This window comes from Lampris incognitus, chromosome 7, assembly GCF_029633865.1.
Source record: "Lampris incognitus isolate fLamInc1 chromosome 7, fLamInc1.hap2, whole genome shotgun sequence".
NCBI classification, from domain to species: Eukaryota; Metazoa; Chordata; class Actinopteri; order Lampriformes; family Lampridae; genus Lampris; species Lampris incognitus.
In genome coordinates this window covers 11,225,359-11,252,985 of record NC_079217.1, presented here as the reverse complement: position 1 = coordinate 11,252,985, position 27,627 = coordinate 11,225,359, and the positions used below count along the sequence as shown (strand labels likewise).

The 27,627-nt window shown below is 45.7% G+C and overlaps 1 protein-coding gene across 1 annotated transcript in view; it reads right to left on the bottom strand.

Annotated features, from left to right (window-relative positions):
* Window positions 1-27,627, bottom strand: part of stx1a (syntaxin 1A (brain)) — a 127,179-nt gene continuing 99,552 nt past the window's right edge. Inside the window, exons 5-10 of the mRNA XM_056283119.1 lie at window positions 19,687-19,760; window positions 17,939-18,047; window positions 11,093-11,166; window positions 10,817-10,951; window positions 2,901-3,011; window positions 1-78 (exon numbers count right to left, since the gene is read on the bottom strand). Coding sequence (XP_056139094.1) covers window positions 1-78; window positions 2,901-3,011; window positions 10,817-10,951; window positions 11,093-11,166; window positions 17,939-18,047; window positions 19,687-19,760 — 581 coding nt within the window. The remainder of the gene's footprint in view (window positions 79-2,900; window positions 3,012-10,816; window positions 10,952-11,092; window positions 11,167-17,938; window positions 18,048-19,686; window positions 19,761-27,627) is intronic.

The following is a 27,627-nucleotide window of genomic DNA, read 5'->3' as shown; positions in this document are numbered from 1 at the left end:
CTAACTGAGTCCAACTGCGAGGGAAATGACGAGGATGATCAGACATACTGCAACGCAAACTCCTACCAGGATCACCTTCTGTAAGGGTGGATATGAGCAGGGAAAGAAAGAAGGAAGAGTTAGAATGAATAAGTACATGAGAGATGGGATGAATAAGTAAGAGAGGAAAAGTGAAAGAAAGAAAAGGAAAACTGGCAAACTAATCTGATAATCCTGAATCTGTTCCAGCATTGTTTAATTATAGATAACCAATTAGCGCTGGTAAATCTGGATCAGGAAATGCATTATACTCTCAGAATCGTCCAGGGCGTCCGGGTAGCGTAGTGGTCTATTCCGTTGCCTACCAACATGGGGATCGCTGGTTCAAATCTCCGTGCTACCTCCAGCTTGGTCAGGCGGCCCTACAGGCACAATTGGTCATGTCTGCGGATGCTGCACTAGCGCCTCCTCTGGTCATTCAGGGCGCCTGTTCAGGGGGGAGGGGGAACTGGGGGGATTAGCGTGATCCTCCAATGCGCTATGTTCCCCTGGCGAAACTCCTCACTGTCAGGTGAAAAGAAGCGGCTGGCGACTCCACATGTATCGGAGGAGGCATGTGGTGGTCTGCAGCCCTCCCCGGATCGGCAGAAGGGGTTGGAGCAGCGACTGAGACAGCTCGGAAGAGGGGCATAATTGGCCAGATACAATTAGGGAGAAAATCCCCCCCAAAAAAGGGTCTGATTGCAGCTGCAGCAGGTGTTCCTGTCTTGGGGGGGGGGGTGATTCCGTTTTGGGAGGGCAGTAACGCCCACTGATTTGATTGGCTCTTATGTCAAGACACATTATACTGCAGCCCCAGCAGGGCGTTCCCACGCTGCCATCAGTCAGAGTGTTCCGTCAAGGGCACGCAGGAACACCAACAGAGATTTTTAATTGCAGTTTACACTCAACACAGCTTATCATGCTTAACTACTGGCCCCCAAGATCTGAACCCGGACCTGCTCCACAGTGAAATCAAAGCTAAACCTAACCCCCTATAAACCTTAACATAACCATTTCTTCTTTTTTAATTTTCCCCCTTTCTCTCCCCAATTGTATCTGGCCAATTACCCCTCTCATCCGAGCCATCCCGGTCGCTGCTCCACCCCCTCTGCCGATCCGGGGAGGGCTGCAGACTACCACATGCCTCCTCCGATACATGTGGAGTCACCAGCCGCTTCTTTTCACCTGACAGTGAGGAGTATCACCAGGGGGACGTAGCGCGTGGGAGGATCACGCTATTCCCCTTAGTCCCCCCTCCCCCTCGAATAGGCACCCTGACCGACCAGAGGAGGCGCTAGTGCAGCAAGCTGGACACATACCCAAATCCGGCTTCCCACCTGCAGACACGGCCAATTGTGTCTGTAGGGACACCTGACCAAGCCAGAGGTAACAAAGGGACTCGAACCAGCAATCCCTGTGTTGGGAGGCAATGGAATTGACCGCTATGCTACCCGGATGCCCCAAACATAACCATTTCTAAAAGAACACATACCTTAACTCAACCATCTATCTCATCTGTAACCTAATACCTGAAATGAACCATATGTAATGTAACATGACAATGTGCTGATGTGGCAGGTTTATTTAACTACAGCAGATTTCCTCAGCAATGTTGTCGTTCATTGATACGTTAACCACAGAACGTGGTTGGTGACAAACATCACGGGACAAGCGGAAATGGAAAGGCATTAAAATATGGCCTTAATATAATGATCTTTGACTTTATCTCAGGAGGTGTGATTTTTAGTAAACATGTGGGACTCCTAAAAGGAATTTAAGGTCACATTAATAGCAGTAGGTGGAGTTAATGCTCTGGTTGGGAGCAAATCAGCCGCCCTGTAAAGAAGAAGATGAAATCGGTGGGTGTTCCTGTCCTCCCACGACGGGAATGCCCCGCCAAGGCATGAACACCCCACCATGGCTGCAAACACAACATATTGTATACTCATATAACTAACTATGAATGACAATTTGGGGGTTTCTCTGTAGCCGAACGGTTACAGCGCCGGTTCGAATCCCGCCGGCAACCTTTGTTGCATGTCATACCCCTCTCTCTCCCAGTCTTTCCTGTCTATCTGTACCATTGCTGTCGAATGAAGCAGAAATGCCAAAAAAAAAAAAATCTTTAAAATTAATGACAATTTGAATATCAACCAAGAGGTGGCAGACTTGATCCACCAGATAGTTTTCCTGATCCTGATACAGAGGAACTGTCAATTATAGAGGAACAGTTTAAAAAAAAAAATCAACTGTTCATCCCAGCAGATTGTATTCATATCTGTGACTCTATTTGAATACCTCTGATAGTGGCCGCTCTACTAATTCCCCGACAGATATAAGTAAGCCGACAAGACACTTGCTACAAATATACGATACAACAAGGATGGGTGAACATGCAGACACAACAGGGACCATACGCATGCCATGCTCCATAAGTCACTCATCGATAGCTTCAGCTGGTCAGACTGTGCTTGTGCACATGCAGTTGTTTACACACGTGAGACTCACCCTCCGAGCTTTACTTTGGTATTTAACCGCCTTCTTAGTGTCTGACACTGCCCTCTCCACATAGTCTACCGAGTGCTCCACATTGTACTCTATACGGTCTATCATTTCCCCCTAGGACAGGTTGGTCAGGGAGGAGGAGGGGTGGTAAAGGTAGAGCAAGGGGGGGATAGGAGTAGGCAACAGACGGAGAGGAGAAGGAAGTAGCAATAGAAAGGAGGACACCGATAGGAGTGAGGGGGTAGTGGTGGGGTGTAGAGGCCGACATAGGAGGAGAGAGGGACGGGAAAACAGACAAAGGGAGAAAGAGAAGAGAGACAGAGAAAGTATGACGTGAGAGCCAGTTCCTAGATTGTGTGCATGTTGCGTCTCACCCGCCTGCTAGTCTTTCTCATCTTTTTGCATTTGGTAATGTTGTCCTTGGCCTGCTCCACGTATTCCTGGGCCCCCAGCACACTTTGCTCGATGTTGTTCAACAGCTCCCCCTGCATGGAAAGAAGGAGTCAGCCACCATGGGGCAGTGACAGTAAAACTCTGCCCAAACTCATACACAGTAAAACCTCAAGAATCATTTCCTAAAATGCATTTTCATATCTCTTTTTGAGTAGGACTTCTCTAGTATAGGCTTCATCCTCTAAGGCTATCCCTAGTGGTTATCCCTTGCACCCCCATGCAGCACTGAAATTTTTTTTAGTCCACACCCACCTAATTGTGGGCCCAACTTATGGCCACAACTCAACTACATACTGAATCGAGGCCATATAATCAGCTCCGATTTTTCTTCGGCTCCCGCTGCAAGCACTGGATAAAACCTTAGAAGAAATCAAGAAAGCAAAGATATCTTCGGTTGAGTTTGATGGTGGTGTCTGGTTGTGTCCTGCTTGCAAAACAGGATACATTAAGTGCTTCGACCTGCTTCGACCTGCACGGCCATTGTGAGGGCTACCTGGGTCCAGAGCACGCCAGCCCGGTGCTCACGCTGCAAGCTACGTGCCCCTACTGTGCACGTCTTCCTCAGGCAGAGAAACAGCGGAGGGCGGACAACTTCGCTGTTGCGAAGATTTGTGGCCAGTGCAAGACCCTTTTTTGGTGGACAAAGACTTGGACCTGTGGATCCGATGGATGAGATGGTGTCAGACAACTCCGCTGTTTCCACTCACGGATCACCGTGCGGATCACTCCCGACTTCCCTCCTCCAGGTAGAGGAGCTGGAGTCCGCCGGCGGTCCACTGAACGAACACAAAGGGGACCCTGGGGCAGGAGACCACTCCCACAGACAACATGAGTTGGGTTTTCCCTCTGGTGCAGGTGGCTAGATGGGACCCTGTCTAGCCTCGTTTTCCAGCCATTAGGAGGTATCAGGAAGGGGCAGCAGCGGATCCCAGGAACCTGCAGACCCCCGTCTCCACCTACACACCCATCCCCAAGGTGGAGGACTTTTCAGACCATGGCTTTCCTCCTGTCCCTGTCCTGGAGCCCAAGCTGACCACCTTTTTTGGGGTTAAAAAACAGGTTGTCTCAGTCGGAGGTCAGTAACACCTTCCTCCCGAGACCAGCTGATGGCGCACTTAAGAGGATTGGGTACACCAGTGCACCTTCCAAGCGTCGGTGGCGATGAACAACATTTTCTTGTTGATCTTTTTATTGATGAAGTTGGCCGGCCAGACACCTCAAGAACCCCTGGAGAACACGGCGGAGCTCAGGAAGGCTGCCAGCACCATTTTGATACTGTGCTTCTGTTGCAGTTTCCCAGGCCAGAGTTGCAGTGTGGCAGACAATGGTTCATCGTGATCTGTGACTGCACCAATCATCCATCCCAGAGGCACGGAAAAAATAACTGATTGAGGCTCCCATCAGTCTGGACTGGCTTTTCGGACAGGGTTTTCAGAACATGATGGACACCCATGTAGTCGGTTTTGGAGGAAATGGAGACCATCAGACGGCATGTCGCCTGGACTCGACCGACTGTGCGACTTCTACGCTCCTCTGGTCAATGGTGGGACTGCCATGATCATCATTAGCCTTGCCAGTGGCAGAGACATCCCACTGCAGCTGTGGCGGCTTCGTCCCGTGCTACTGCTCTTCCTCTGCCTCTGCAGCCTAAACCACAGCTTCCATTGCCTCAGAAGGGCTCAAAGTCCGTGATCCTCCCATGCGTTACATCCCCCTGGCGAAACTCCTCACTGTCAGGTGAAAAGAAGCGGCTGGCAACCCAACATGTATCAGAGGAGGCATGTGGTAGTCTGCAGCCCTCCCCGGATCGGCAGAGGGAGTGGAGCAGAGATCGGGACAGCTTGGAAGAGTGGGGTAATTGGCCGGGTACAATTGGGGAGAAAAGGGGGGGGGGGGTCCCCCAAAAATTTTAATATATTCGATTATTTTTTTCATTTTTTGAATGAAACACAAACATCGTCTCGAAAAGAGCTGTTCTCTTGTCTAAAACGTTCTGCCCCTGAATCTTCTGACTCAGCAGTAGCTGTTGAACACACTTGCCCCACGTCGAGTGAGCCGGCCGCCCTTAACCTTTTGGTTGACGGTCAGCCCAGACTCACGTCTCCTATGCAGCACATCTCCATTTTTCTACCTCACATTTTTTCCCAACTGAAATGTGTGATGATGAGTCCACAAGTGCCAGCTATTCACCTTGTGTTGATAGTGCTCACGCACTTTTGTCTGTCAATAGTGTCTACTCCCATCCCTTTGTGGATGCAACTGCGAACGCTCCATTATGTCATGTTGATGAGTCTTCCTCTCCTGAATTAAAATTTTACGCTGCGGCCTCTGCTCAGCACACTCCCCCCCGGCGACAAACTCGTGCACGACGCAGCCTCTGGATTGTTCCAACCAGCCCTTTCGATACGAGCCCTCCATGGGTTGAACCAGAGAGCTTTCTGTTCCACGCAATGGCAGCATGCGCTCTGGCTTGGCTCGCTCACATGGCAACCACAGCGCAAAAGACTCATGCAGGCCTGCTCTCTGAGCCCTTCTCCGAGTGGCGGCACATATGTACAATGACCTGTTGAATGAGCGGGCTAATCAGCAGAGATTACACTCTACAGTTTGCCTCTCCCCCACTGCGGTTCATTGGGATACTAGATAACCCTGTCATCTCAGGAACATTGCTTTGCTCTCAAATCCGAGCTACACGAGCTCCTGATGAATGACATCATTTCCAGGGATCCCCAGGGCAAGGAAAATCAAGGTTTTTAACTCTCACTATTTCCTCGCCCAAAAAAGACGGGGGGAATGAGGCCCATTCTCGATCTGTCTCTGTTCAACACATCGATAATGAACAGACCATTTTGCATGCTGACGATCAAACAGGTGCTGGAAGATGTTCACCAGGACAACTGGTTCACCTGAAAGACACATATTTTCACATCTCCATCATCCCAAACAGGAAATTCCTGCGTTTTTTTTTTATTCCAGGGAGTACATTATCAGTGGAACTGTCTGCTGTTCGGCTACTCCCTGGCTCCACTCACCTCTTCCAAATGTGTGGAGATGGCTCTGGAGCCATTAGCTGGTGAGGGTTGAGAGTATTATTTTATCTGGACGACCTGTGTTTGCTGGCCTGCTCCAGGAAGGAAGTCGCTGTGCAGACGACAATATTAATGTTGCATATGTCAAGTCTGGGCTTCATAATAAATTGGGAGGAAAAAGTCTCTGCTTCTCTCTCAGCTTGTCATTTATCTGGGAGTGGTGCTTACCTCAGTCAACATGAGAGCAAGACTCTCTCAACAGAGAGTGGAGGCGCTGGTAGCTCTTCTCCACCGCATCACACCTCACAAGGTGGTGACAACTCTCGCTGTCATGCGGCTGTTTGGCATGATGGCGGCGGGGCACGTTTGTGATTCCCCTTGGCCTTCTCCACATGAGGGGGCTACAGAGATATTTTATTCACCAGTGCATCGACCCCATGCATCAGTGGAGAGGGATGAGTTGTATCCCTCCCTCCATAAATTCAGATTAAGCCTACTAGAGAAATCCTTATGTCTTGTCAGTGGGGGTGCTTCTGGGCAGAGCCGCATCATACATCTTGGTATTCACAGACAGAACTCTCTCAGGGTGGGGAGGAACGTGCCTGTCTCAGGTGTTTGGGGGCCAGTGGCTGGCTCACGTCCCTCCACATAAATGTGCTGGAGCTACTTAAAGTGTGGAAAGTAGTTCAGCATTTTGCCCTACTGCTTCAGAATCAACAATGTTGTTTCGCAAAGAAAACAAGGTTACAGCAGCCTACATTAATCACCGGGGGGGGGGGTGGCATTCAACGCAGCTTCTCAGCCTATCCAGACGGCTGTTGTACTGGGCTCACTCTACTCTCCATCGGAGCAGTGTATATGCCCGGCAAGTTGAACAGAGGGACAGATATTATGCCGAAAGGGGGCCGTTGTCAAAGAGACTGGAGCCTTCATCCCGAACTGGTCTCCCAAATTTGGAGCAGGTTCGGCAGAGTGGAGGTGGATCTGCTTGCCGCACGTGGAAATGGGCAAAGAGCTCTCTGGTTTTCACTGAGCATGAAGGACAATCCTGGGGGTGGACGAGTTTGCGCACTGGCCATGGCCCAAGATACTCCTTTAAGCGTCTCCACAATTTCCGCTAATGCCACAGTTCTTGGACCAGATACGGGAAGAAAAGCTTCTGGTGATATTAATCGCCCCGAACGCATTGGCACTGTGGTTCCCATGCCTGCAGCGGCTGCTGTCAAGTCAGGCTGGCTGTAGGAACTCCCGTGACGGGGGGACGCTCTCTCCCAGGCAGAGGGTGCAATCAGGGATTACCCGATGATAAGCCAGCATTTGTGGGCTTGGCCGCAGAACAGGAACGCTTAGAGGCTGGGCCTCTCACAGGACATTGTGTGCACTATTCAGCATGCCAGAGCCGCATCTACCAGAGCATCTTATGCAGCAAATGGATGGCTTTTAAGCACTGGTATGTAGAGAAGAGCTTGGATCCCACTGCCCGCTCCCTGCCTCACATGATTTCATTCCTGCAACTGCTGGTGGAGAGGACTTTATCTTTTAGCACAGTGAAGACGTATGCGGCCGCTATTTCATCCTGTCATGATGGTTTTGGCAACAGATTGGCGTTCAGTCACCTGCTGGTGAAACGCTTCTTGAGAGGCGTACAGAGACACCAGCCAGTGTCATGTTCTCTGGCCCCTCAGTGGGATTTGGTGCTACTGGTTTTTTGTGATGGGTAAGGCTCATTTAGAGCCTTTGGTCCAGGTGTCAGTTAGGTTTTTGTCGCTTAAGATGGCCCTGCTTTTGGCACTGACGTCTGCAAAGAGAGTCCAGTGATTTGTCTGCTCTCTCAGTGGCTCCGTCATGTCTCAGGATACAGGGAGGTGGCAACTCTGCTATTTTGCGTCCTAACTTGGCTTTTACGCTGAAGAGCATTAATAGCTCTTTTAGGTCAAGAGTGGTGACTCTGGAAGCCCCCCCCCCCCCCCAGTTCGGAGAAGGAAGCCATCTCGCATCTCCTCTGCCCAGTGCACGTGCTATCTTGCTACATCACACACACAGCTGTCCTACGCCACTCCCAGCATTTGTTTGTGCATTACAGAGAGCAATCTCAGGGGCTTCCTCTGTCTGCACAGCACCTTGTCTCACTGGCTATGCAAGGTGGTGTCACAGGCATATCTTGCTTCCATGGATCCCCAGAGGGCATCAGCATGCACTCCACCAGGGGGACTGTCTTTCACAGCTTTGCATGAAGGAATGGTAGAAGACATTTGCACGGCAGCTTCGTGGTCTTCCGCTTGCTCTTTCATTCGTTTTTATTTACAGGATGTCTCCCAATTTTCTATGACTCATTCTGTACTGAGTGTACTGACTGAATGATCGATTTCTGGGATTCGGCTGTGTGCTCTCCATGTTGCACAGGCATATGGGGGGTGGTTTCACTCCCCCCTACTCTGCTCATTGCTGGACTGTTATAGTGTGTAACCTTCGTCTCTACTCCCTCATGGCAATAGGCATTATTGTTTCAGCCTTCATCCCCACATGAAGAATGTCAGATATTCCTCTATGTTGTGTCATTGGGCACGTGTGAGGCGCCATTATGCACAATGCCATGGTGAGGCTTGAGGAGTTTTTGTATTGTGGTGAAGTAGGTGTATGTTTGTGCTTGCGGTACCAGATGGGCCCAGTGTGGCATAGACCATATCCTGATGTAACTCACTAGCAATAGCCTTAGAGGGCGAAGCCTATACGAAATAGAATGATAGTTATGTACTGTAACTCTACATTTTATGAGTATAGGCACAGCCCTCTAAGATTTGGGCCCCACTGGCTCTGTAATAGCTTAAAGAAAAAGCTGTTATGGGAGCTGAATATACAGCCTTGATTCAATATATAGTTGAGCTGCGGGCATAAGTGTGGCCCACAATTATGTAGGCATGGACTAAAGTTTTTCAGTGCTGCGAGAGGGTGCAAGGGATAAACCCACTAGAGATAGCCTTAGTGGGCTGTACCTATATTCATAGAATCTAGAGTTCCAGTATGCAACAATTTATTTGTGTTTTTTTTTAAGAGGTCTGATTATTTTGTTTTACAAATAGCTTAGTTGTGAAGCTCTCTTCTTTAGGGTTGACATTCTCTCAAATTTAAGCAGTCATATTTATCTATAGAGTCCTTTTGAATCTCCGTGTTTCGAAAAACTTCCTATACTGTATTCAAAATTACCTATGGGAATCTTTTGGTAATAACAGATGCTGTTTAAATTGTGGCGCATAATATATGCTTTGAAAAAGGGTGTCTGTCATTCTCCTATCACCTCTGCAATCATAAACCAAGTTACACTGTCCTTCCCTTTGTCCTTCCTACTCTGTTGTAACACCACCAGAGGCCACTGCATTGTTTTAATCAGCACCAGAATTTATCCCTATTACTGCATGTTTACTATATAGCTAGAGTTGTTCAAAGTAATTTCTAACCAAGTTAGCATGAGGGTCATAGAGTTAATCGTCCTAGAACTCCACGCATGCATTATGACAATGAATTTTCCAAATCAAAGTCCGAAATGAAAGAAAGTAAAAGTAATCACAAGCGAATTACCTTGCTATGTTAGAAAGATGCACTGCTCTCTGCTTAGAACTTAGAGTCAGTAGTTGGGGACAAGAAAATTGGAAGAAAAAAGAAGAGGGGAAGGGGAAAAGAGACTGAGAGAGGAGCAAACAGAGAGAGCATAGTAGCTGAGAAGGACATAAATAGCAAATAGATGTACACTCCACACTGATGAAGCACTCTAGATTAATTAAGGAAGCATTAGTTTGATCAACTACTTAGTTGCATGTATTTATCATAGACATTTTAGACATACACAAACACTCATAAATGCAGTCTTCATTTATTAGATCTTTACAATTGCCACTCCCATAGTATAATAATTAATCTTTTCTCTCACATGCAGTCAATTCCCCCTTTAGTGTCCTTTGCATAATTTAGACCCCATATTACTGATGAGAGACAATTCATCTCTCCAGGGGTTCAGCCCACACAGTCATGCAGTCACACGCAGAGACAATAGCCCTACATAGCAACCCGCAGCCACATATTTCAACTGTGGAGAACACAACGAAGATTACATCGTCAAGTAATGCCTGTAGTTTTCCAACAGTGGGTACTATATGTTTGGTAATGAGTATATTATATCAGGAGTTTGATGTAAACATCTCAGCCTTGTCTGACAGTGTAGCTTTAACATAAAGGAAGCTAGCCTTTTAAATAACAGAATTCCACCACGCAGGATCTCTGCTGGGTATAAACACTTTGGTACAAGTTGAAGAGAGTTATTACTCATTTGTAGGATAACTCTGCAGACAAATGGTAGCCAAAGAGAGGATGAAAAGGTGTTAAATAACTCATTCAAACATTTAGACAAAGGCTATAAAATGTATGCAAATGACAAAACAGTGGCACATTGTTGTCTGATTCTTAAGAGGAGTTCATTTCTTTGTGTGGGGCAGCAGATAGATACTGTAGCTTGGTTGCATGCTTAGCAGGTTAGTCAGACAGCATAACCTCACTTTTGTAAACAGTGATTTGCTCTACCTTGGTCGGGTTACTGAGTTCATTTTAAAAACTCTTAGGGGGATGAAATCCTAACTGCAGAAACTGGAATTAGCACTTTTCTCTAGATTATCCTTAGCTATTTCCATTGCTATTTGGGAGTTCAAATGATGACTGCAATTGGCATTTGCGACATTTGCAACAAGAAGCAGCATGTTGGTTGAATCCCATTTTACACAGCTGTCAGTCACAAGAAAAGGAGCTGGCGTGGGTCTCACCTGGCTCTCCACTAGCATGGCCATGTCCATGAACATGTCATGGAGCTCTCTAATGCTGTTCTCCAACTTGATTATCTCATTGTGCCGTGTCTCAATCTCATTCATTGCTTGCTGGGTGATATTGTCCATGGTGATCTGAATAGGTATAGCAGAGAAAAAGAAGGACAGAGAGAAAATGGAGAGGAGGGGAAAACAGAGAAAAATCATAGGGACAAATTCGAATATAAAGAATGTCTGCACGTGTTCATGTTGCATTGTGTTTGCCTCATCACTTACCCCAGAGGCAAAGATAGCTGGGTTGTCGCTCTCCAACATGCTTTCCAGCTCATCATTTGTTGTGTTCCTCCCAGCTAAAAGTACAAACACATGTGCACATGGTCATAACCATATATGCTGAAGAACAAGCGCACATACATGGTTTTTGATGTAGGGGGCACAAAGATTTGCCAAAGGCATGACTATTAAGTTTATTAAGTTAAAGCCTGGATACCAAGCCATGTGGGACCATACTATTAAATTCAATAGGTGCCTGAAGCGAGATCTGACAGAAAATATGAGCAGGTGCTAATAAAACCCACCATAATAACATCTATGCCTTTTCTTCCTCCATGCCTGCCTTAGAGAAGGTGAGACCATTGTGCCTCTCCCTCTTTTCCTCATACTAATTTTTTTCTCTTTCCATCTGCCTGCCTCCACTTCCACCAAAATTTTACTCTCTCCATCCTTCTTTCTCTCTGACTGAATATGACTTGTGTAAAGGTTTTGAAAAAAATTTTTTTTGTGTGAAATAAGCATGTGATCTGTTTTGACCCCACCCCTCAAAGAATTGGAATTGAGAATCGTTAAGAACCGGAATCGATAAGCAGAATGGGAATCAGAATCGTTAAAATCCAAACAATACCCAACCCTAGACACTATCTCCTTCCTGGGGTATATTGTGGCCAAGGATGATTTGAGGATGGATCCAGCGAAAGTGCGGGTAGTGCTGGACTGGCCTCGGCCACGCTTGGTAAAATATATGGAATGGTTTTTAGGGTTTGCCAATTCCTACAGGTGCTTTATTAGGAACTTTAGTGCTTCAGCTGCTCCCCTGACCACTCTCAGCCGAAAGGGGGCGACTCTGTTCTTCTGGCCACCAGAGGCAAAGAGTGCCTTCAACAATTTAGAACACTGCTCCACCTCTGTACCAATCCTGACTCATCCTGATCCCGCTCTACCCTTTGTGGTCGAGGTGAACGTCTCTGACCGTGCCGTTGGGGCGATGCTATCCTAACGCACTTTCTCCAACCAAAAGACATGCATCCTATGCATTCTTTTCCTGATGCCTATCCCCAGACGAACAGAACTATGACATAGGGAACAGGGAATTGCAGGCTGTAAAGTTAGCACTTGATGAATGAAGTCACTGGCTTGAGGGAGCCGTCCACCCCTTCATTGCATGGATGGATCACAAAAAATATGACCTACATCAGGACAGCTAATCCCCTCAACTCCTACCAGGCCAGATAGGTGCTCTTCTTCATGCGCTTTGAATTCACTATCTCCTAATATCTTGGAGCCAAGAATCTTAAGATGTACGCACTCTCCCTGCAGTTCGACCCCACCGATGTGAAACAGCACCCGAGCCCATCATTCCCAGTTCTCTCATTGCGGATCCAGTGAAGCTGGGCATTGAGGAGTCGGTAAGAGTGGCTCTACGTCATGAGCCCAATCCCAGAAGTGGACCCTTAATTGCCTCTATGTGTTGAACACCATGTGTACCTGGCTTCTCTAATGGGCCCATGCCTTAGACCTTACAAGCCATCCCCGGGGCCACCAGAACTCTGGAGTTTCTGAGGAGGAGAGTCAGGTGGCCCATGGCAGAGATGGACACACAGTCCTTCATCACTGCTTGCGCAAACTATACCCCAAGTAAAACCCCCCCATCAATCTCTGGCAGGCCTACTTCACCCTCTGCCCATTCCCAGACATCTCTGGTCCCACATCACCCTAGACTTTGTGTTGGGCCTCACACTGTCAGATGGTTTCATCACTATTCTGGCGTTATGGATCATTTTTTCAAAGCCGTCCATTTCTTTCCCCTTCCCAAACTTCCCTTAGCTCAGAAGATGGCCAAAGTAGTGGCCCAATATGTCTTCCGTCTCCAAGGTCTGTCCCAGCACACTGTGTCAGACCCGGATCCTCAGTTTGCCTTCAAGTTCTGGAGGGCTTTTGGTTCTCATCTCGGTGCCTCCATCAGTCTGTCCTCTGCTTTCCATCCCCAGTCAACGAGAAGACAGAGCGCATCAACCAGGATCTGGAGGGGATACTGAGGTGGTACTACGCCTCCAATCCTGTGTCGTGGAGTTGTCCCTTTGAGTGGGCCAAATATGCCCCTAACAACCTTTCTCTGCTCTGCTCCACCGCATCCTGTCCTGTCATCGGGTGGACCAAAGGCTCCAGTACCTGGTGGACTGGGTGGGGTACGGTCCAGAGGAGAGATCATGGGTTCCCTGTAGCAACATCCCAGACCCCAGTCTCATCAGGGACTACCACAGTCTTAATCCCAATGCACATCCGGGGGGGGGGCTCTGTCACGACTGTGGGATCCACTACCCGGGGATACCGCTAGATGTCCCCCTTCACCCATTCTTCATGCCCAGTTACGAATCACCATGTATTATTGTCACCTGGTTCATCTTCATTCATTAGAGTTAATTTGGAACACCTCTTTTCCCTGTTATTTAAACTCCTCACGTCAGTCACTCCCTTGCTCAGTTTTCACAGCTCTTTTGCCACGATTACTATGTACTGCCGGTCTTGACTATGCTTATGCTGCCCTTTGAGGCTGTTTTCTTGCCTTGCAAGTATTTTTCCTTTGTAGTTTGAGTAGCGTCTTTAAGACCTTCTCCCCCTTTTTTCAAACTTTAGACATTCTTAGTTGTTTTGTATACTACCTTTTGTTTGTTCCTGATTTTGTTTCTCAAAGTAAAGACTGAATTATTGTTTAAAGCCTGGTTTCTGTCTGCTGTTTTCTGCTTTTGGGTCCAATCCCAAACCGAGACCCTAACAACCACAACTCATGGGTAATTACAGAGATGCACAACTAAAGACCTCGGCACTGCCCAGCCCTGTCTCTACTTGCTGCCTGTGCGCGCACGCGCACACACACACACACACACACACACACACACACACACACACACACACACACACACACACACACACACACACACACACACACACACACTCAATCCCATATTCCCACTCTCTTTGTCACTGGTTTCTTTAAAGCCCAGACAGGCGCTGAGGGAGGTTCTTATTTGTTACCATGGAAACCCAAACCCTGAGAAACCTAATACGAATCCAAGAAGTCTCACTTCACCCATAGCATTTGTGAGCTATTAAATCATTAATAGTGTTGCATGTTTAGCTCAATACCATTATTATATAACCGCAGTGAAGTGAGATCCAAAAAGAACTCGATAAGGTTGATAAGCTCTTTTTTTCCCCACTGTGCTTTATGCCTAAAATACCCACGTTGGCAGAAGAAATGTGAGGGTCCGTGGCTCTGTGAATACCTGGCAAGTTACTGAAAAGAAGGATGACCATTTCTCGGCTTTACATTTTGCCCATGTGTGATTGCTCAAAATGTGTTTCTCTGCATCCTGCACAACTAAATCAGCACATATTGTGTTGATTTCACACATGCATGCACACACGCACACATCTTATGCTAATGCTTAAATGCCAGAAGAATGCCACAGGAATAAAAAAGAATATTCCAGACAGTCAAGGGACATTTTTTTCAAGAGGAACAAAAGCAAAGTCAAAATAGTCAATATAGTGTCCAGCACCAATACTCTCATTCCCTGCACATTTGCTTGGAGGGCACAAGGAAATGAAGGCGAAGAGCCTCAGCCATAGGCACAAAGCAATGCTTGCTCTTTTGACAGCTGAACACTTGGCGTGGCATAGTATGCAATTACATGTTTTCTAATAAATTAGGACATCATCTCACCTTGCTATATGTTGGAGAGGATAAACATATGATCAGTTGGACTATACATTCTTTGGAAACAGAAGGCCTGACAGAAAATGCCAAAGGTGTGGCAGTGCCCAGTATCAACCCAGACGATCTCCTCAGCGAACTGGTTGAGCGTTCATTGAGCTTTACTACTACCGACTGGTTGGAACGTTTACAAATCCCAGGAAGACAATCTGTAGCCATGTCTCTTGGTCCCATTTCGTTCATTCATTTTAGATGCTGTTTGCTCCGGTCACGGCCAGAGCGTCCACGGGGTAAGGCATTCATTAGGCCACCCTTACCCGAGGGATAGTGGGTGTAGATCGGTGTAGTGTTTGGGGACTCGTCGTTCTCCAGTGACCCCTCTGGCCCACCCGGGCGCCTGCAGCCAAGCAACTGAAAGCATTCTCCCTACGCCTCCTTCGCGGCCTGAAGGCGATGCAATCCATGCGAGGCTTCAGCGTGTAAAATAGCGAGCAGCCGACACGAGTTTGAAGGAAGCTGGTGTTACGACTATCTCCTTCCTGTGGAAACGTGAGCCAGGGGAGTTATTCGACAAGAGTTCCGGTCATATGCCATTGGGTTAATCGGGTGGGACAAGGGGAAAAACTAGAAATACATTTATAGATGCTGTTTGCTCTTCCAAGCAGTAGAAAATGAAGCGCTCACAAATGAAGGAAAGATGGAAGAGTGGCGAATCTTTTTCCGTTAAACCATCTTCGGTTGGAACAACAGATGAATGTAATAAATAGAATAGGCTAGCGGGTGTCTGGGTAGCGTAGCAGACTATTCCGTTGCCTACCGACACGGGGATTGCCGGTTCAAATCCCCGTTTCCTCCGGGTTGGTTGGGCGTCCCCACAGACACAATGGGTCGTGTCTGCGGGTGGGAAGCCGGATGTGGGTATGTGTCCTGGTTGCTGCACTAGCGCCTCCTCTGGTTGGTCGAGGTACCTATTCGGGGGGCAGGGGGAACTGGGGAGAATAGCGTGATCCTCCCACGTGCTACGTCCCCTTGGCGAAACTCCTCACTGTCAGGTGAAAAGAAGTGGCTGGCAACTCCACATGTATTGTCAGAGGAGGCATGTGGTAGTCTGCAGCCCTCCCCGGATCGGCAGAGGGGGTGGAGCAGCGACCGGGACGGCTTGGAAAATAGGGTAATTGGCCGGGTACATTTGGGGAGAAAAAAAAAATCTAATGAATAAATAAACAGAACGAACAGAAAGCCAGACGTATTGGTGGTACCTGAGGACCAGATTAAGAACCACTGAATTAGATAACAAAATTGTGTAACATGAAATGTCGACAATATCAACATTTCATCCCGACACAGTACCGTCGAAAGATGACAAACAACAATGAATTATTGTCCAGCCCTTGCACAAAGGGAGATCAATTTGAGAGAAACACATCAATATTCAGCCCAGCAGACCATCTTCTGTCATCTCTGTGACAAACTCCTATTGATCCACACAGACCAGTCAGAGGTCCGACACAGACTTGAACTTCTGACATGCATTTAAATGCAGTTGTTTTGTGGAAATGCCATTTATTAAAAGACATGCACACTGGACATTATAAACAGAACAACCTATTTCCAAACACTTGTAAGTTGTGGCCAAAGCAAAACAAGTCACACACTTCTTTTACTTATAGCCGTAGTCTTTGCTGTTGTCTATCTTTTCTCTTTACCTCACACAACTCTCTCTCTCTAATCCCTGCCATGACGACAGCTGATATCAGTAAGGCCCTCCTGCAACTCCGCCAGCTGACAAATCAAATCCAAACGGATTTGGAAGAACATTCGGGGACGAGTGAGTCAGGTGTGTGGTTTTATAGATAAGGAGGATCTTATACAGAGCCCTAAGTGGAAACCAGATCCACGGCAATCAAGTTACTGATGTGTTCCTTTTGGTTGGACTATGTTTAGAATAGCTGGGCGAGTCTTGGTTGGACTTTGTTTGCTATTGGTGGGTTGATGCAGGTTGGCCTAAAAACCTGGCTGCATGAGTCCACTCTGGGGGAAAAACAAAATCAGATGGCCAGGGAAAACAAAGACTTTGCCAAGTACCATACGGCATTACCACTGTTGCTACCCTGTTATCACCACAGAATGTGCCAGAGAATATTTTACATATGAAGAAAATGGTTTATATCTATGAATATGTGTGTTGGACATAGGGTGACTCTGTCACCATGCCTGTTGAGGGCAGCTGGCATGGTGTGTCCTACCTAGCAGTCAGCCAGATAGGTCGCTCTGGGCTGTTGCAGGCCATGTCAGTGGCCAGTCCTGGAGCCTAGGGCCTGGGGCTAATACCTGACAGCTCTTATTAAGCATACAATATAACAGGAATGAGAGGAATGTAGTTGTATACTGAAGCATCCTGACAAGTGCACACACACACACACACACACACACACACACACACACACACACACACAGATCCTGTGTATCAAATGAACAAACGTGGGAATAAAAATCTTGTTCACCATGTCAAAAGATCATGCAAATAAGTCGCTCATCGTGTATGAATGCAATATGTGTTTCCATGCTGCCTTCTGCAACAATAATCATATAGGAGCTGGTTGTTGGTGTTGCATGATATATGCGTTTTGAGGATCGGTATTACTGAAAATGACTGACAGTGGTTATTTCACCACATTACATGAGCAAAATGAATAAAAATGAATTATGAATGAGTTAGGGTGCAGCTCCACAGATTTTTTTTCTCTTTTTATTTTCTTCTTCATTTTTGCTCTAGGAGACATACCTCTATATGAAAAGCCTATACAGTCAACCTATATCAACCCCCTGCTGGCTGCCCATTGAATACTAGGCATCACCAGTGATTAGGTCACAAAATTCTATACATGACTGATTCTTACACTGGTATTTTAAAATGAAAGCAAGTAGTTTCCGCATAGTGCAGTGAATATTATTGAGTGAGGTTTTTGATAGATATTTTTGGAAAAACTTTTGATGTGAAAGCGACAACAGTGGTTTAATGTAAGCCTTCCCGAACACGAAACTGCTGAAATGAGATAGGGATGTGTTGAAACTAATCAGCTGCATGAACTTAGTATGTGGAGGGTTTTTCTAAGCCCGGGTCCACTCACTGATTTCCAGCTGTCTCTGGATGCGCCCCTTGCAGCGCTCCCTGTAGTCTGACTGGGTTGTGTTGTACTCCGACATCACCTCTACAAACTTGCGTGACAGTGTGGAGTGCTGGAGAGAGAGAGAGAGAGAGAGAGAGAGAGAGAGAGAGAGAGAGAGAGAGAGAGAGAGAGAGAGAGAGAGAAGGATAGCAAAAGGGAGAGAAAGAAAGAGTGAGACAGCTAAGAAGAAAATACTTCACTTACGTGGCCTGTGGGAGTTAAATGGGAGGTGAGCAGGTACATACACCAGGTTACATCAGTGGAGGGACAGATGAGAGAACAGAAGCAGTGGTATTAGAATGGTCTTACTCTGTGTCTTTACTCTATGTAATCCATGTGTACCATGTTTCCTGGACCATAAGTCGCTGTTTTTTTACTCGTCTGGCTGGTCTTGTGATTTATATTCCAAAGTGATGTAATTTTGTCGGCTGAATACACTGTATTTCAACTAAGACCACTAGATGGCCCTGTTTAATCTTGTGACTCAATTGAAAATACTGTACCACGCATAGAAACTGAACACTGAACGAGAGCCAAACAGACGCCGAACAGATGCCGTGGTCATTTGAGTAGTTCAAAAGAAAATGGGGCTTGTTGTAAAGTTGTTATGGTGACAACACACGCCAGTGGTGCCGTAAATGTTCGTACTACTTCACTGCTCGTTTGGTCGTGACTGTAAAACCTCGCTTCGGTGAGTTCACGACCACAACTTGCTGCAGTTCGGTTTATACAGATGTTAGCATGCTACAACAGTCACAGTTCTTTGCAGCGGTTCAAATAAAAATGGCCGCCGCTCTGACCATCCTGCTATGTTTATTTGAATGGGAATGTCTGTTCTACTCACTCAATTTCTATGGTACCACCATATAAATTCAATTTATACGCCGGAGCAATTTATGTGTTGTTTTTTTTCACGGCACATTTTTCACCGAGTGTGATTTATACTCCGGTGCAACGTGTGGTCCGGGAAATACGATATTTATAAAAGTATGTCGGTCACTAGCCAGTTATATATCACATTATATAGTATTAAATATCCATCCATCCATTGTCTTAACCACTTATCCTGCTCTCAGGGTCGCGGGGATGCTGGAGCCTCCCCAAATTACACATTTCTAATGCATGCAATCCTGTACAATATCATTCATGTGTCCACTTATATCTTAAATATGTTTGTCTGGAAAACAGGACACTGGACCACTCTTTATGTTAGTTTGTCAAGAACACGGGGTTATAAACACAACTTGTAGTCGAAGGAGACGGATCGTGGCAATAAAGCATCTAAATACTCACATTTCCTTCTCCTCATTCCAAAAACAAACACACTACTTGCAATCATTCATGTGTAGTTATATATGCTTTTGTTAGGCTCACATAAGGTGAACAGAGGGAAGAATGATATCCTCTGCACCATTGCATTTTATCACCTCTTATTTCGCCTGTGTATATATCTGAAGATTGTTGCGTTGTAGTGTTGTTTATCTATGTTAAGTACACTGACAGAGCCATGAAACCGGAGTCAGAGTCCACGTATGTGCAGACCTACATGGCCAATAAACACGTTTCTGATTCTGTATAATCACTTCCCTTTTCTCGCGTGCAGGCCGTCTCCTGTTGCCAGTCCCTCATCCCTCTGAAAATTATCAGTCTACTTCTTCCCCCTGGTCTCCTTTCTATGGCACCCAATGTTCCTTTCCCCCAAACAATACCTGTGTCTTGCGTATCCTGAGGTCAGCTGATGACCTGTTCTGCCCCTCCTCTTGCTCAATGGTTTGCTGGATACCTGGAAATACACAAAATAAAAAACAGGACTATTGGAATATGGCACGCTGCAATTGGTAAAGAGAAAATTCGTTCCTATTTCTATGAGAAGACATGAGATTTACCACAATAAACATATTTCCAAAGCGGTGAACATTTTATCACACGGAGACTATTATGCGTTAAGAGCTGCATGTATCCTCCGAGCACATTATCCTCAACTGCAAACCAAATGTGACGGTCTAAAGGGAAGGGAACAAGAGAAGTGAAATATAGCAGCTTTTTCACCTGAACTGGGTTTTTGATCTAGGCAAGCATACGTTACTGGCATTTCTCTCGGCATTCATCCTTCTAAAGAGGATTCCTATGAATGAAGCGACGGCTTTCGCCTCTAATGAGCACCTTCCTGTCCGCTCCTTCTTTGATGAAAAGAGCTGCCATTACGGATTTTGACATGCATTAAAGACGTTGTTGTTGGGGGACATTAGAAGCAAGCAGGGTAAAACAGCAGCATGTAATTCTGCTAATTCACACTCATATATCCGCATTCAGTTACAACTGAGCTTCAAGTACATCTGCTTCACTAAGCATAAACGTGTGTTTTGAGTGAAAGGTTGAGTGACAGGGCAGGGAGTGGGAGGCACCAGTTTTAGCATCATGAGGGATCATTTTGTGGACCTATATTTTCACACAGAAATCTTTCCCATATCTGAGAACTGATGTGGGGTGAAGGGAGAAGCTAAACAGGCCATAATTAAACACTTGCACTTTAAAAGTAGAAGTCTTGCTGGTCAATGTTTTGGTTAAGAATGTTTAAGGACGGCGGTGCGAATTCATGTTCGCAGCAGCCTCACCCAGTACTGGTGTGGGAAGACGGCGGTGCGAATTCACATGTGCGGCGGCCTCACCCAGTGCCGTCAGTGCAGTGTCTTTGTCCACATCTGCATCTACATTTTTGTCTTCGTTTGTTGGCTGGGAGAGCTGGCGCTGGATCGGCTGGGAGAGCTTGGCCTGCTGCGCCGTGGGCCCAGGGACCGCGGCCTTGCCCGGAGCCACACTCGAGGAGGTAACACCGAGGGCGGTCTGACAGGACGCGGAAGCGGGGCAGGCTAAGCAAACTGCTAGCTCATGCAGACCGGCAGTTCTGATAACACCAAGGGCAGTCTGGCAGCGGCCTCACCTGGCGTTGACTGGTGTTTTTGATGTCGTTGTGTAGAGTGCAGGGAGGTGTGTCAAGGGTGTCTGGCTGGGAGAGCTGACGCTGGATTGGCTGGGAGGGCTTGGTCTGCTTCGTCCAGTTGCCACAGGGACCACAGCCCCTAGCTGCGCCCGAGGAGGAAACGCAGAGGGCGGTCTGACAGGACGCATAATCGGGGCAGGCTAGGCTAACTGCTAGCTCATGCAGACCGGCGGTTCCGACAGTCAACCTGGCTGGTGTTTGTTCCCTTGGACAGCGATTTTTTTTTTGATATACGTGTTACTTTGAATATGTGTGTTCTTGTAGTTCTTGTATGTGTTTTTGTCTGTATGTTGCACTGCTGTGGGCTAGGAGAAACGGCAAATGACAAATAAAGTGTTCCTTATTCCTGGTTTCTTCCTGATTTATCAGGTTTCTTCAGACTGAAATCTACCAATGAGTGCAATTAGATTTGTCTTCTACTTATCTCTGATTCAAATCACCCCGATAGCTTTCTACTGAACTGGCTTAGAACGCAAAAGGATGTTGATGCCTCTTCTCAAATAAATAGGCATGGTCCAAGTTGAAGAGGTCACTGGCTGACCAAATAGAGACACTAATGTGCCACACACACACACACACACACACACACACACACACACACACACACACACACACACACACACACACACACACAAAGATGCTTGACATGAGATGTCACGTATCCTATGGCAACAACTAATGTGAACTGGGGTGACACTGTCAGAAGCCGATGATGCAGAGCCTGTTCTGCCTGATAGCACTTTAACAAGTATGTTTTCCCGGGTACATGAACATAACGCAATGTATCTGCATGTGTGTGCACATCTGAAGTATCAGCAGGAAGACAGCAGATTAGGGACTATTACCTACTTGTTTATTATAATTAACTTGTATTCTGTTTTTCAAGGGAAAAGAGATTTATTCATTCATTTATCAATTTAGCTCGGATTTCTGTTCTAACACAAAAGTGTCCAGCACAGAAGCATGGCAGAGGTGATAGGTGTGGTATGTGGAAAGGATGTGCACAACTGCTAGCAAGAGGTGGACATAGGACCTACACTGTTAGAGTGTTCAACAGGCAGGACATACGTATACGGCCATTCATCACCTGAGTAGCTAGGAGACATAGTATACACACACACACACACACACACACACAAATAAATAAATATACACATATAGCAACACAGATACAGGAAAAAAAGTTTTAATAGATACTTGAAGAGTATCTATTAAAACTTTTTTTACACATATATATGTGTATATACACACATATATGTGTATATATTTATTTATATATGTGTGAGTGTGTGTATATATAAATATATAAAGTATATACATGTATATATACATATATAAATAAATATACACACATGCAAATATATATATATATATATATATATACACACACATATAAATAAATATATATACACACACATACACTCATTGGCCACTTTATTAGGTACACCTTGCTAGTACCGGGTTGGACCCCCTTTTGCCTTCAGAACTGCCTTAATCCTTCGTGGCATAGATTCAACAAGGTACTGGAAACATTCCTCAGAGAGTTTGGTCCATATTGACATGATAGCATCACGCAGTTGCTGCAGATTTGTCGGCTGCACATCCATGATGCGAATCTCCCGGTCCACCACATCCCAAAGGTGCTCTATTGGATTGAGATCTGGTGACTGTGGAGGCCATTTGAGTACAGTGAACTCATTGTCATGTTCAAGAAACCAGTCTGAGATGATTCGAGCTTTATGACATGGCGCGTTATCCTGCTGGAAGTAGCCATCAGAAGATGGGAACACTGTGGTCATAAAGGGATGGACATGGTCAGCAACAATACTCAGGTAGGCTGTGGCGTTGACACGATGCTCAATTGGTACTAAGGGGCCCAATGTGTGCCAAGAAAATATCCCCCACACCATTACACCACCACCACCAGCCTGAACCGTTGATACAAGGCAGGATGGATCCATGCTTTCATGTTGTTGACGCCAAATTCTGACCCTACCATCCGAATGTCGCAGCAGAAATCGAGACTCATCAGACCAGCCAACGTTTTTCCAATCTTCTATTGTCCAATTTTGGTGAGCCTGTGCGAATTGTAGCCTCAGTTTCCTGTTCTTAGCTGACAGGAGTGGCACCCGGTGTGGTCTTCTGCTGCTGTAGCCCATCTGCCTCAAGGTTCGACGTGTTGTGCGTTCAGAGATGCTCTCCTGCATAACTCAGTTGTAATGAGTGGTTATTTGAGTTACTGTTGCCTTTCTATCAGCTCGAACCAGTCTGGCCATTCTCCTCTGACCTCTGGCATCAACAAGGCATTTTCGCCCACAGAACTGCCGCTCACTGGATATTTTCTCTTTTTCGGACCATTCTCTGTAAACCCTACAGATGGTTGTGCGTGAAAATCCCAGTAGATCAGCAGTTTCTGAAATACTCAGACCAGCCCGTCTGGCACCAACAACCATGCCACGTTCAAAGTCACTTAAATCACCTTTCTTCCCCATTCTGATGCTCGGTTTGAACTGCAGCAGATCGTCCTGACCATGCCTACATGCCTAAATGCATTGAGTTGCTGTCATGTGATTGGCTGATTAGAAATTTGCGTTAACGAGCAGTTGGACAGGTGTGCCTAATAAAGTGGCCGGTGAGTGTATAATATAGATATATATTTATATGTGTGTGTACACACACACACACACACACACACACATATATACACACACTCAGACACATGGGTGCGCACACATATATATATATACACACACGCACGTCAAAATTCAATCAGGTGTGTTCAAACTTTTGACTGGTTTTTCTAGTATTTTATTTTCTAGTATTTTCTTTTCAAGTAATTCGAGTATTTAGTATTATTTTTCCAGTAATTTATTTAGGTTGTTACTTGTGTGCAGGCTGAACTTGCAATGCTGGATTACACACAGTGACAAAGTGACAGCCAGCTTTATTCAGATTTTTGGCTTTGTAGTGCAGAACCACGGTTAAAGGCATGAAGAGAAGCTGGGCTTTGAACCACACAATTCTACATTTTAAAATCTTTATTGTCCTCTGGAGTCTGTCTTTATGCACAGCCCTCCTGCCATAGTACCAGGCCTGCAGGAGACAAGAGTTACTCCATCAGGAGGTTCAAACAGTGGCGGTTCTAGGAGTTTAAGGTGTACTTTATTAATCCATCCACCCATCCTCCAAACCGCTTATCCTGCTCTCAGGGTCGCGGGGATGCTGGAGCCTATCCCAGCAGTCATGGGCGGCAGGTGAGAGACCCTGGACAGGTCGCCAGGCCATCACACACACACACACACACACACACACACACACACATTCACACCTAGGGGCAATTTAGTATGACTGACTCACCTGACCTACATGTCTTTGGACTGTGGGAGGAAACCGGAGCACCCAGAGGAAACCCACGCAGACACAACACAGGGAGAACATGCAAACTCCACACAGAGGATCGGGGTCATCCTCTCACACAGACATAGGGAGAACATGCAAACTCCACCCAGGATGACCCCCCAAGGTAGGAGAACCCCGGGGCTCGAACCCAGGACCTTCTTGCTGTGAGGCCACCGCACTAACCACTGTGCCCCCGTGCCACTCTAACCCTAACAATGACAAATAAGTAGGGTGTTTTTCTGAGCTAATTTACAAGAGTTAAGGGTATTACATAGTCAAATGCTCTAAGCAAACCACCAAACAAAAATGCATTATGCAAACCCTGGGTTCTGCCTTCCTCTAAATGAACTCAAAATGACTAATCTGAATTATATAGTGTACCATACGTTATAGCATATACTGATATAACAAGACGATTAACCTTGAGGTTTTTTTTGGATAAAGAATAAAAGACAGGTTCTGGCCATATTTAAGGCCACATGGGCTTTGTTCTGCTGAACAAACTGCAAGGTATTAGACAATCCCTGCCATGGTACACCAACATGACACCAATTTACTGGCTTGTTTTAATCTGAGCAGACTAGCATGAAGTGGCTGGATAAGTAGCATACATCATTACAGAGTTAGCGTGAATGTGATTTTTGGACAAAGCAACAAAGCATATTATCATCTTCCGGTTCCTGAGCTTTGTTATAATAAATGATGCTCTGACCTGTAACTAAACCTGTTCAAGTATTTGTGGTCATGGATCAATTACATGCCATTCAAAGAGCTGATGTACCCTTTTACCAAAAGGTGGGCTACTTTAAAATAATAATGATAATCATAATAATAATATTAATAACTGGCAGCCTGTCCAGGGTGTCTCCCCGCCTGCCGCCCAATGACTGCTGGAATAGGCTCCAGCATCCCCGCGACCCTGACAGCAGGATAAGCGGTTTGGATAATGGATGGATGGATAACAACATTATCGTTATTATCATTATTATTATTATTATTATTTCATCTATAAAAAAAATATTGCTTTCATCTGTAAAAAAAATAATTACTGCTTCATCTGTAAAAATGAGCAAGCCATGAGGGCAGATTCCATGGCTAAGAAGCTGCTAAGAAATGATCCTGCTAATTTTTGGAAAGAAGTGAGAGTTCTCAACAACTATAAAACATCTCTACCGTGCACTGTTGATGGTATCTCCGGTACAGACAATATTGCTGAGTTATGGCAACAGCATTATAGTACCTTATTCAACTGTGTTCACAGTGATCTGTATAAAGTGGGCAATATTGAGAGTGATCATGTCACACGAGGTGTACCAAGCTATAAACAAGCTGTCTGTTAACAAAGCAAGTGGTTTATATCATATTACTGCTGAACACCTTAAATATGCCAGTGTGAGGATAGCTCCTCACCTTGCTATTTGTTTTACCGGCTTTATGGTCCATGGCTTGTTACCAGACTCAGTGTTGTCTGTTCTGTTAGTGCCAGTCATTACGGACAAAGCTGGCAAAGTATGCAGCCTAGATAACTACAGGCCTATATCTCAAGCCAGCATACTGTCAAAAGTCCTGGAAAGAATCCTGCTGGATAGACTGCATGAGTGTATCAACTCCACAGATAACCAGTTTGGTTTTAAAGCTAAACATGGCACTGACTTATTTATATATATGCCCTAAAGGAAATTGTTAACAAATACAGAGGCCAAAACTCATCGGTTCATTTGTGTTTTATTGATGCTTCCAAAGCCTTTGATTGTGTTAATCATAGAAAGTTGTTTGTTAAATTGAGTCAAAGAGGGGTGCCTAAATACATTGTGAGAATTCTGGCTTATTGGTATGCCCACCAGACTATGCAAGTGAAATGGGGTAATAGCGTTTCAGCCCCATTTGGGGTTAAGCAATGGTGTCAGACAAGGGGGAATTCTGTCTCCAGTTCTCTACAATCTATATATTGATGAATTGTCCAAGCAGCTGAAAGCCTGTAACACTGGGTGCATGATGGGTAATACCTTGGTGAACCATATTATGTATGAGGATGACCTTGTCATCCTTAGTCCCTGTAGCGCTGGTCTCCAGCGGCTCCTTGATATATGTTCTGTGTACGGTGTGGAGCATGATATCAAATACAATGCTAGTAAGAGTGTTGTCATGATCTGCAGCACCAAAGAGGACAATCATCTAAAATTTCCTGATTTTAAATTGTCTGATAATAATCTTGAGTTATGTAATAAGGTGAAATATCTTGGGCACTATATTACTGAACAAATGACAGACGATGATATTTATCGGTCATGCCGCATGACGTATGCACAAGCAAACGCTCTCTCGCGCAAGTTTGGTATGTGTTCAGTTAGTATGAAGATGTTTCTGTTCAGAGCATATTGTACACCACTTTATACTGCACACCTGTGGTCAAACTACAAAACAGCAAGCTTACAGAGGCTTCGAGTGGCTTATAATGAAGCTATGAGAATACTACTAAAAAGACCAAGATGGTGTAGTGCAAGTGAAAAGTTTGTGGCTGCAGGAGTCAGTACCTTTCAGGCTCTTCTAAGAAAGCTCATGTATACATTTATTTGCCGGCTCAATGACTCTGATAATGTAATCATCAAGAGTTCAACTAATATAAGATTCAGTGCCACACGCTACCAATCCCGGCAGTGGGCCCACTGGTATAGCTGCCTTCTTATAACACACTGAGTGTTCCATTTATGTTATTTTATTGTGTTTACTCTTTGTATTGTCTGGGGTTTGTCTTTTACCTATTTGTCTTTGTCTGTTATGGACCCTGAGTCTGCTATAAAGTTCTGAATTGAACTGAATTGAATAATAACAATAATCTGACTTAATTAAAGCTATACCTTAGTCTTCATAGCTTGGTGGATGTGTCAGACTACTACTAGTACTTTCAGCTGCTCCCGTTAGGGGTCGCCATAGCAGATCATCCGTTTCCATTTCTTCCTGTCCTCTGCATCTTCCTCTGTCACACCAGCCGCCTGCATGTCTTCCCTCACATCCATAAACCTCCTCTTTAGCCTTCCTCTTTTCCTCTTCCCTGGCAGCTCCATATTCAGCATCCTTCTCCCAATATACCCAGCATCTCTCCTCCACACATGTCCAAACCATCTCAGTCTTGCCTCTCTTGCTTTGTCTCCAAACCGTCCAACCTGAGCTGTCCCTCTAATATACTTGTTCCTAATCCTGTCCTTCTTCGTCACTCCCAATGAAAATCTTAGCATCTTCAACTCTGCCA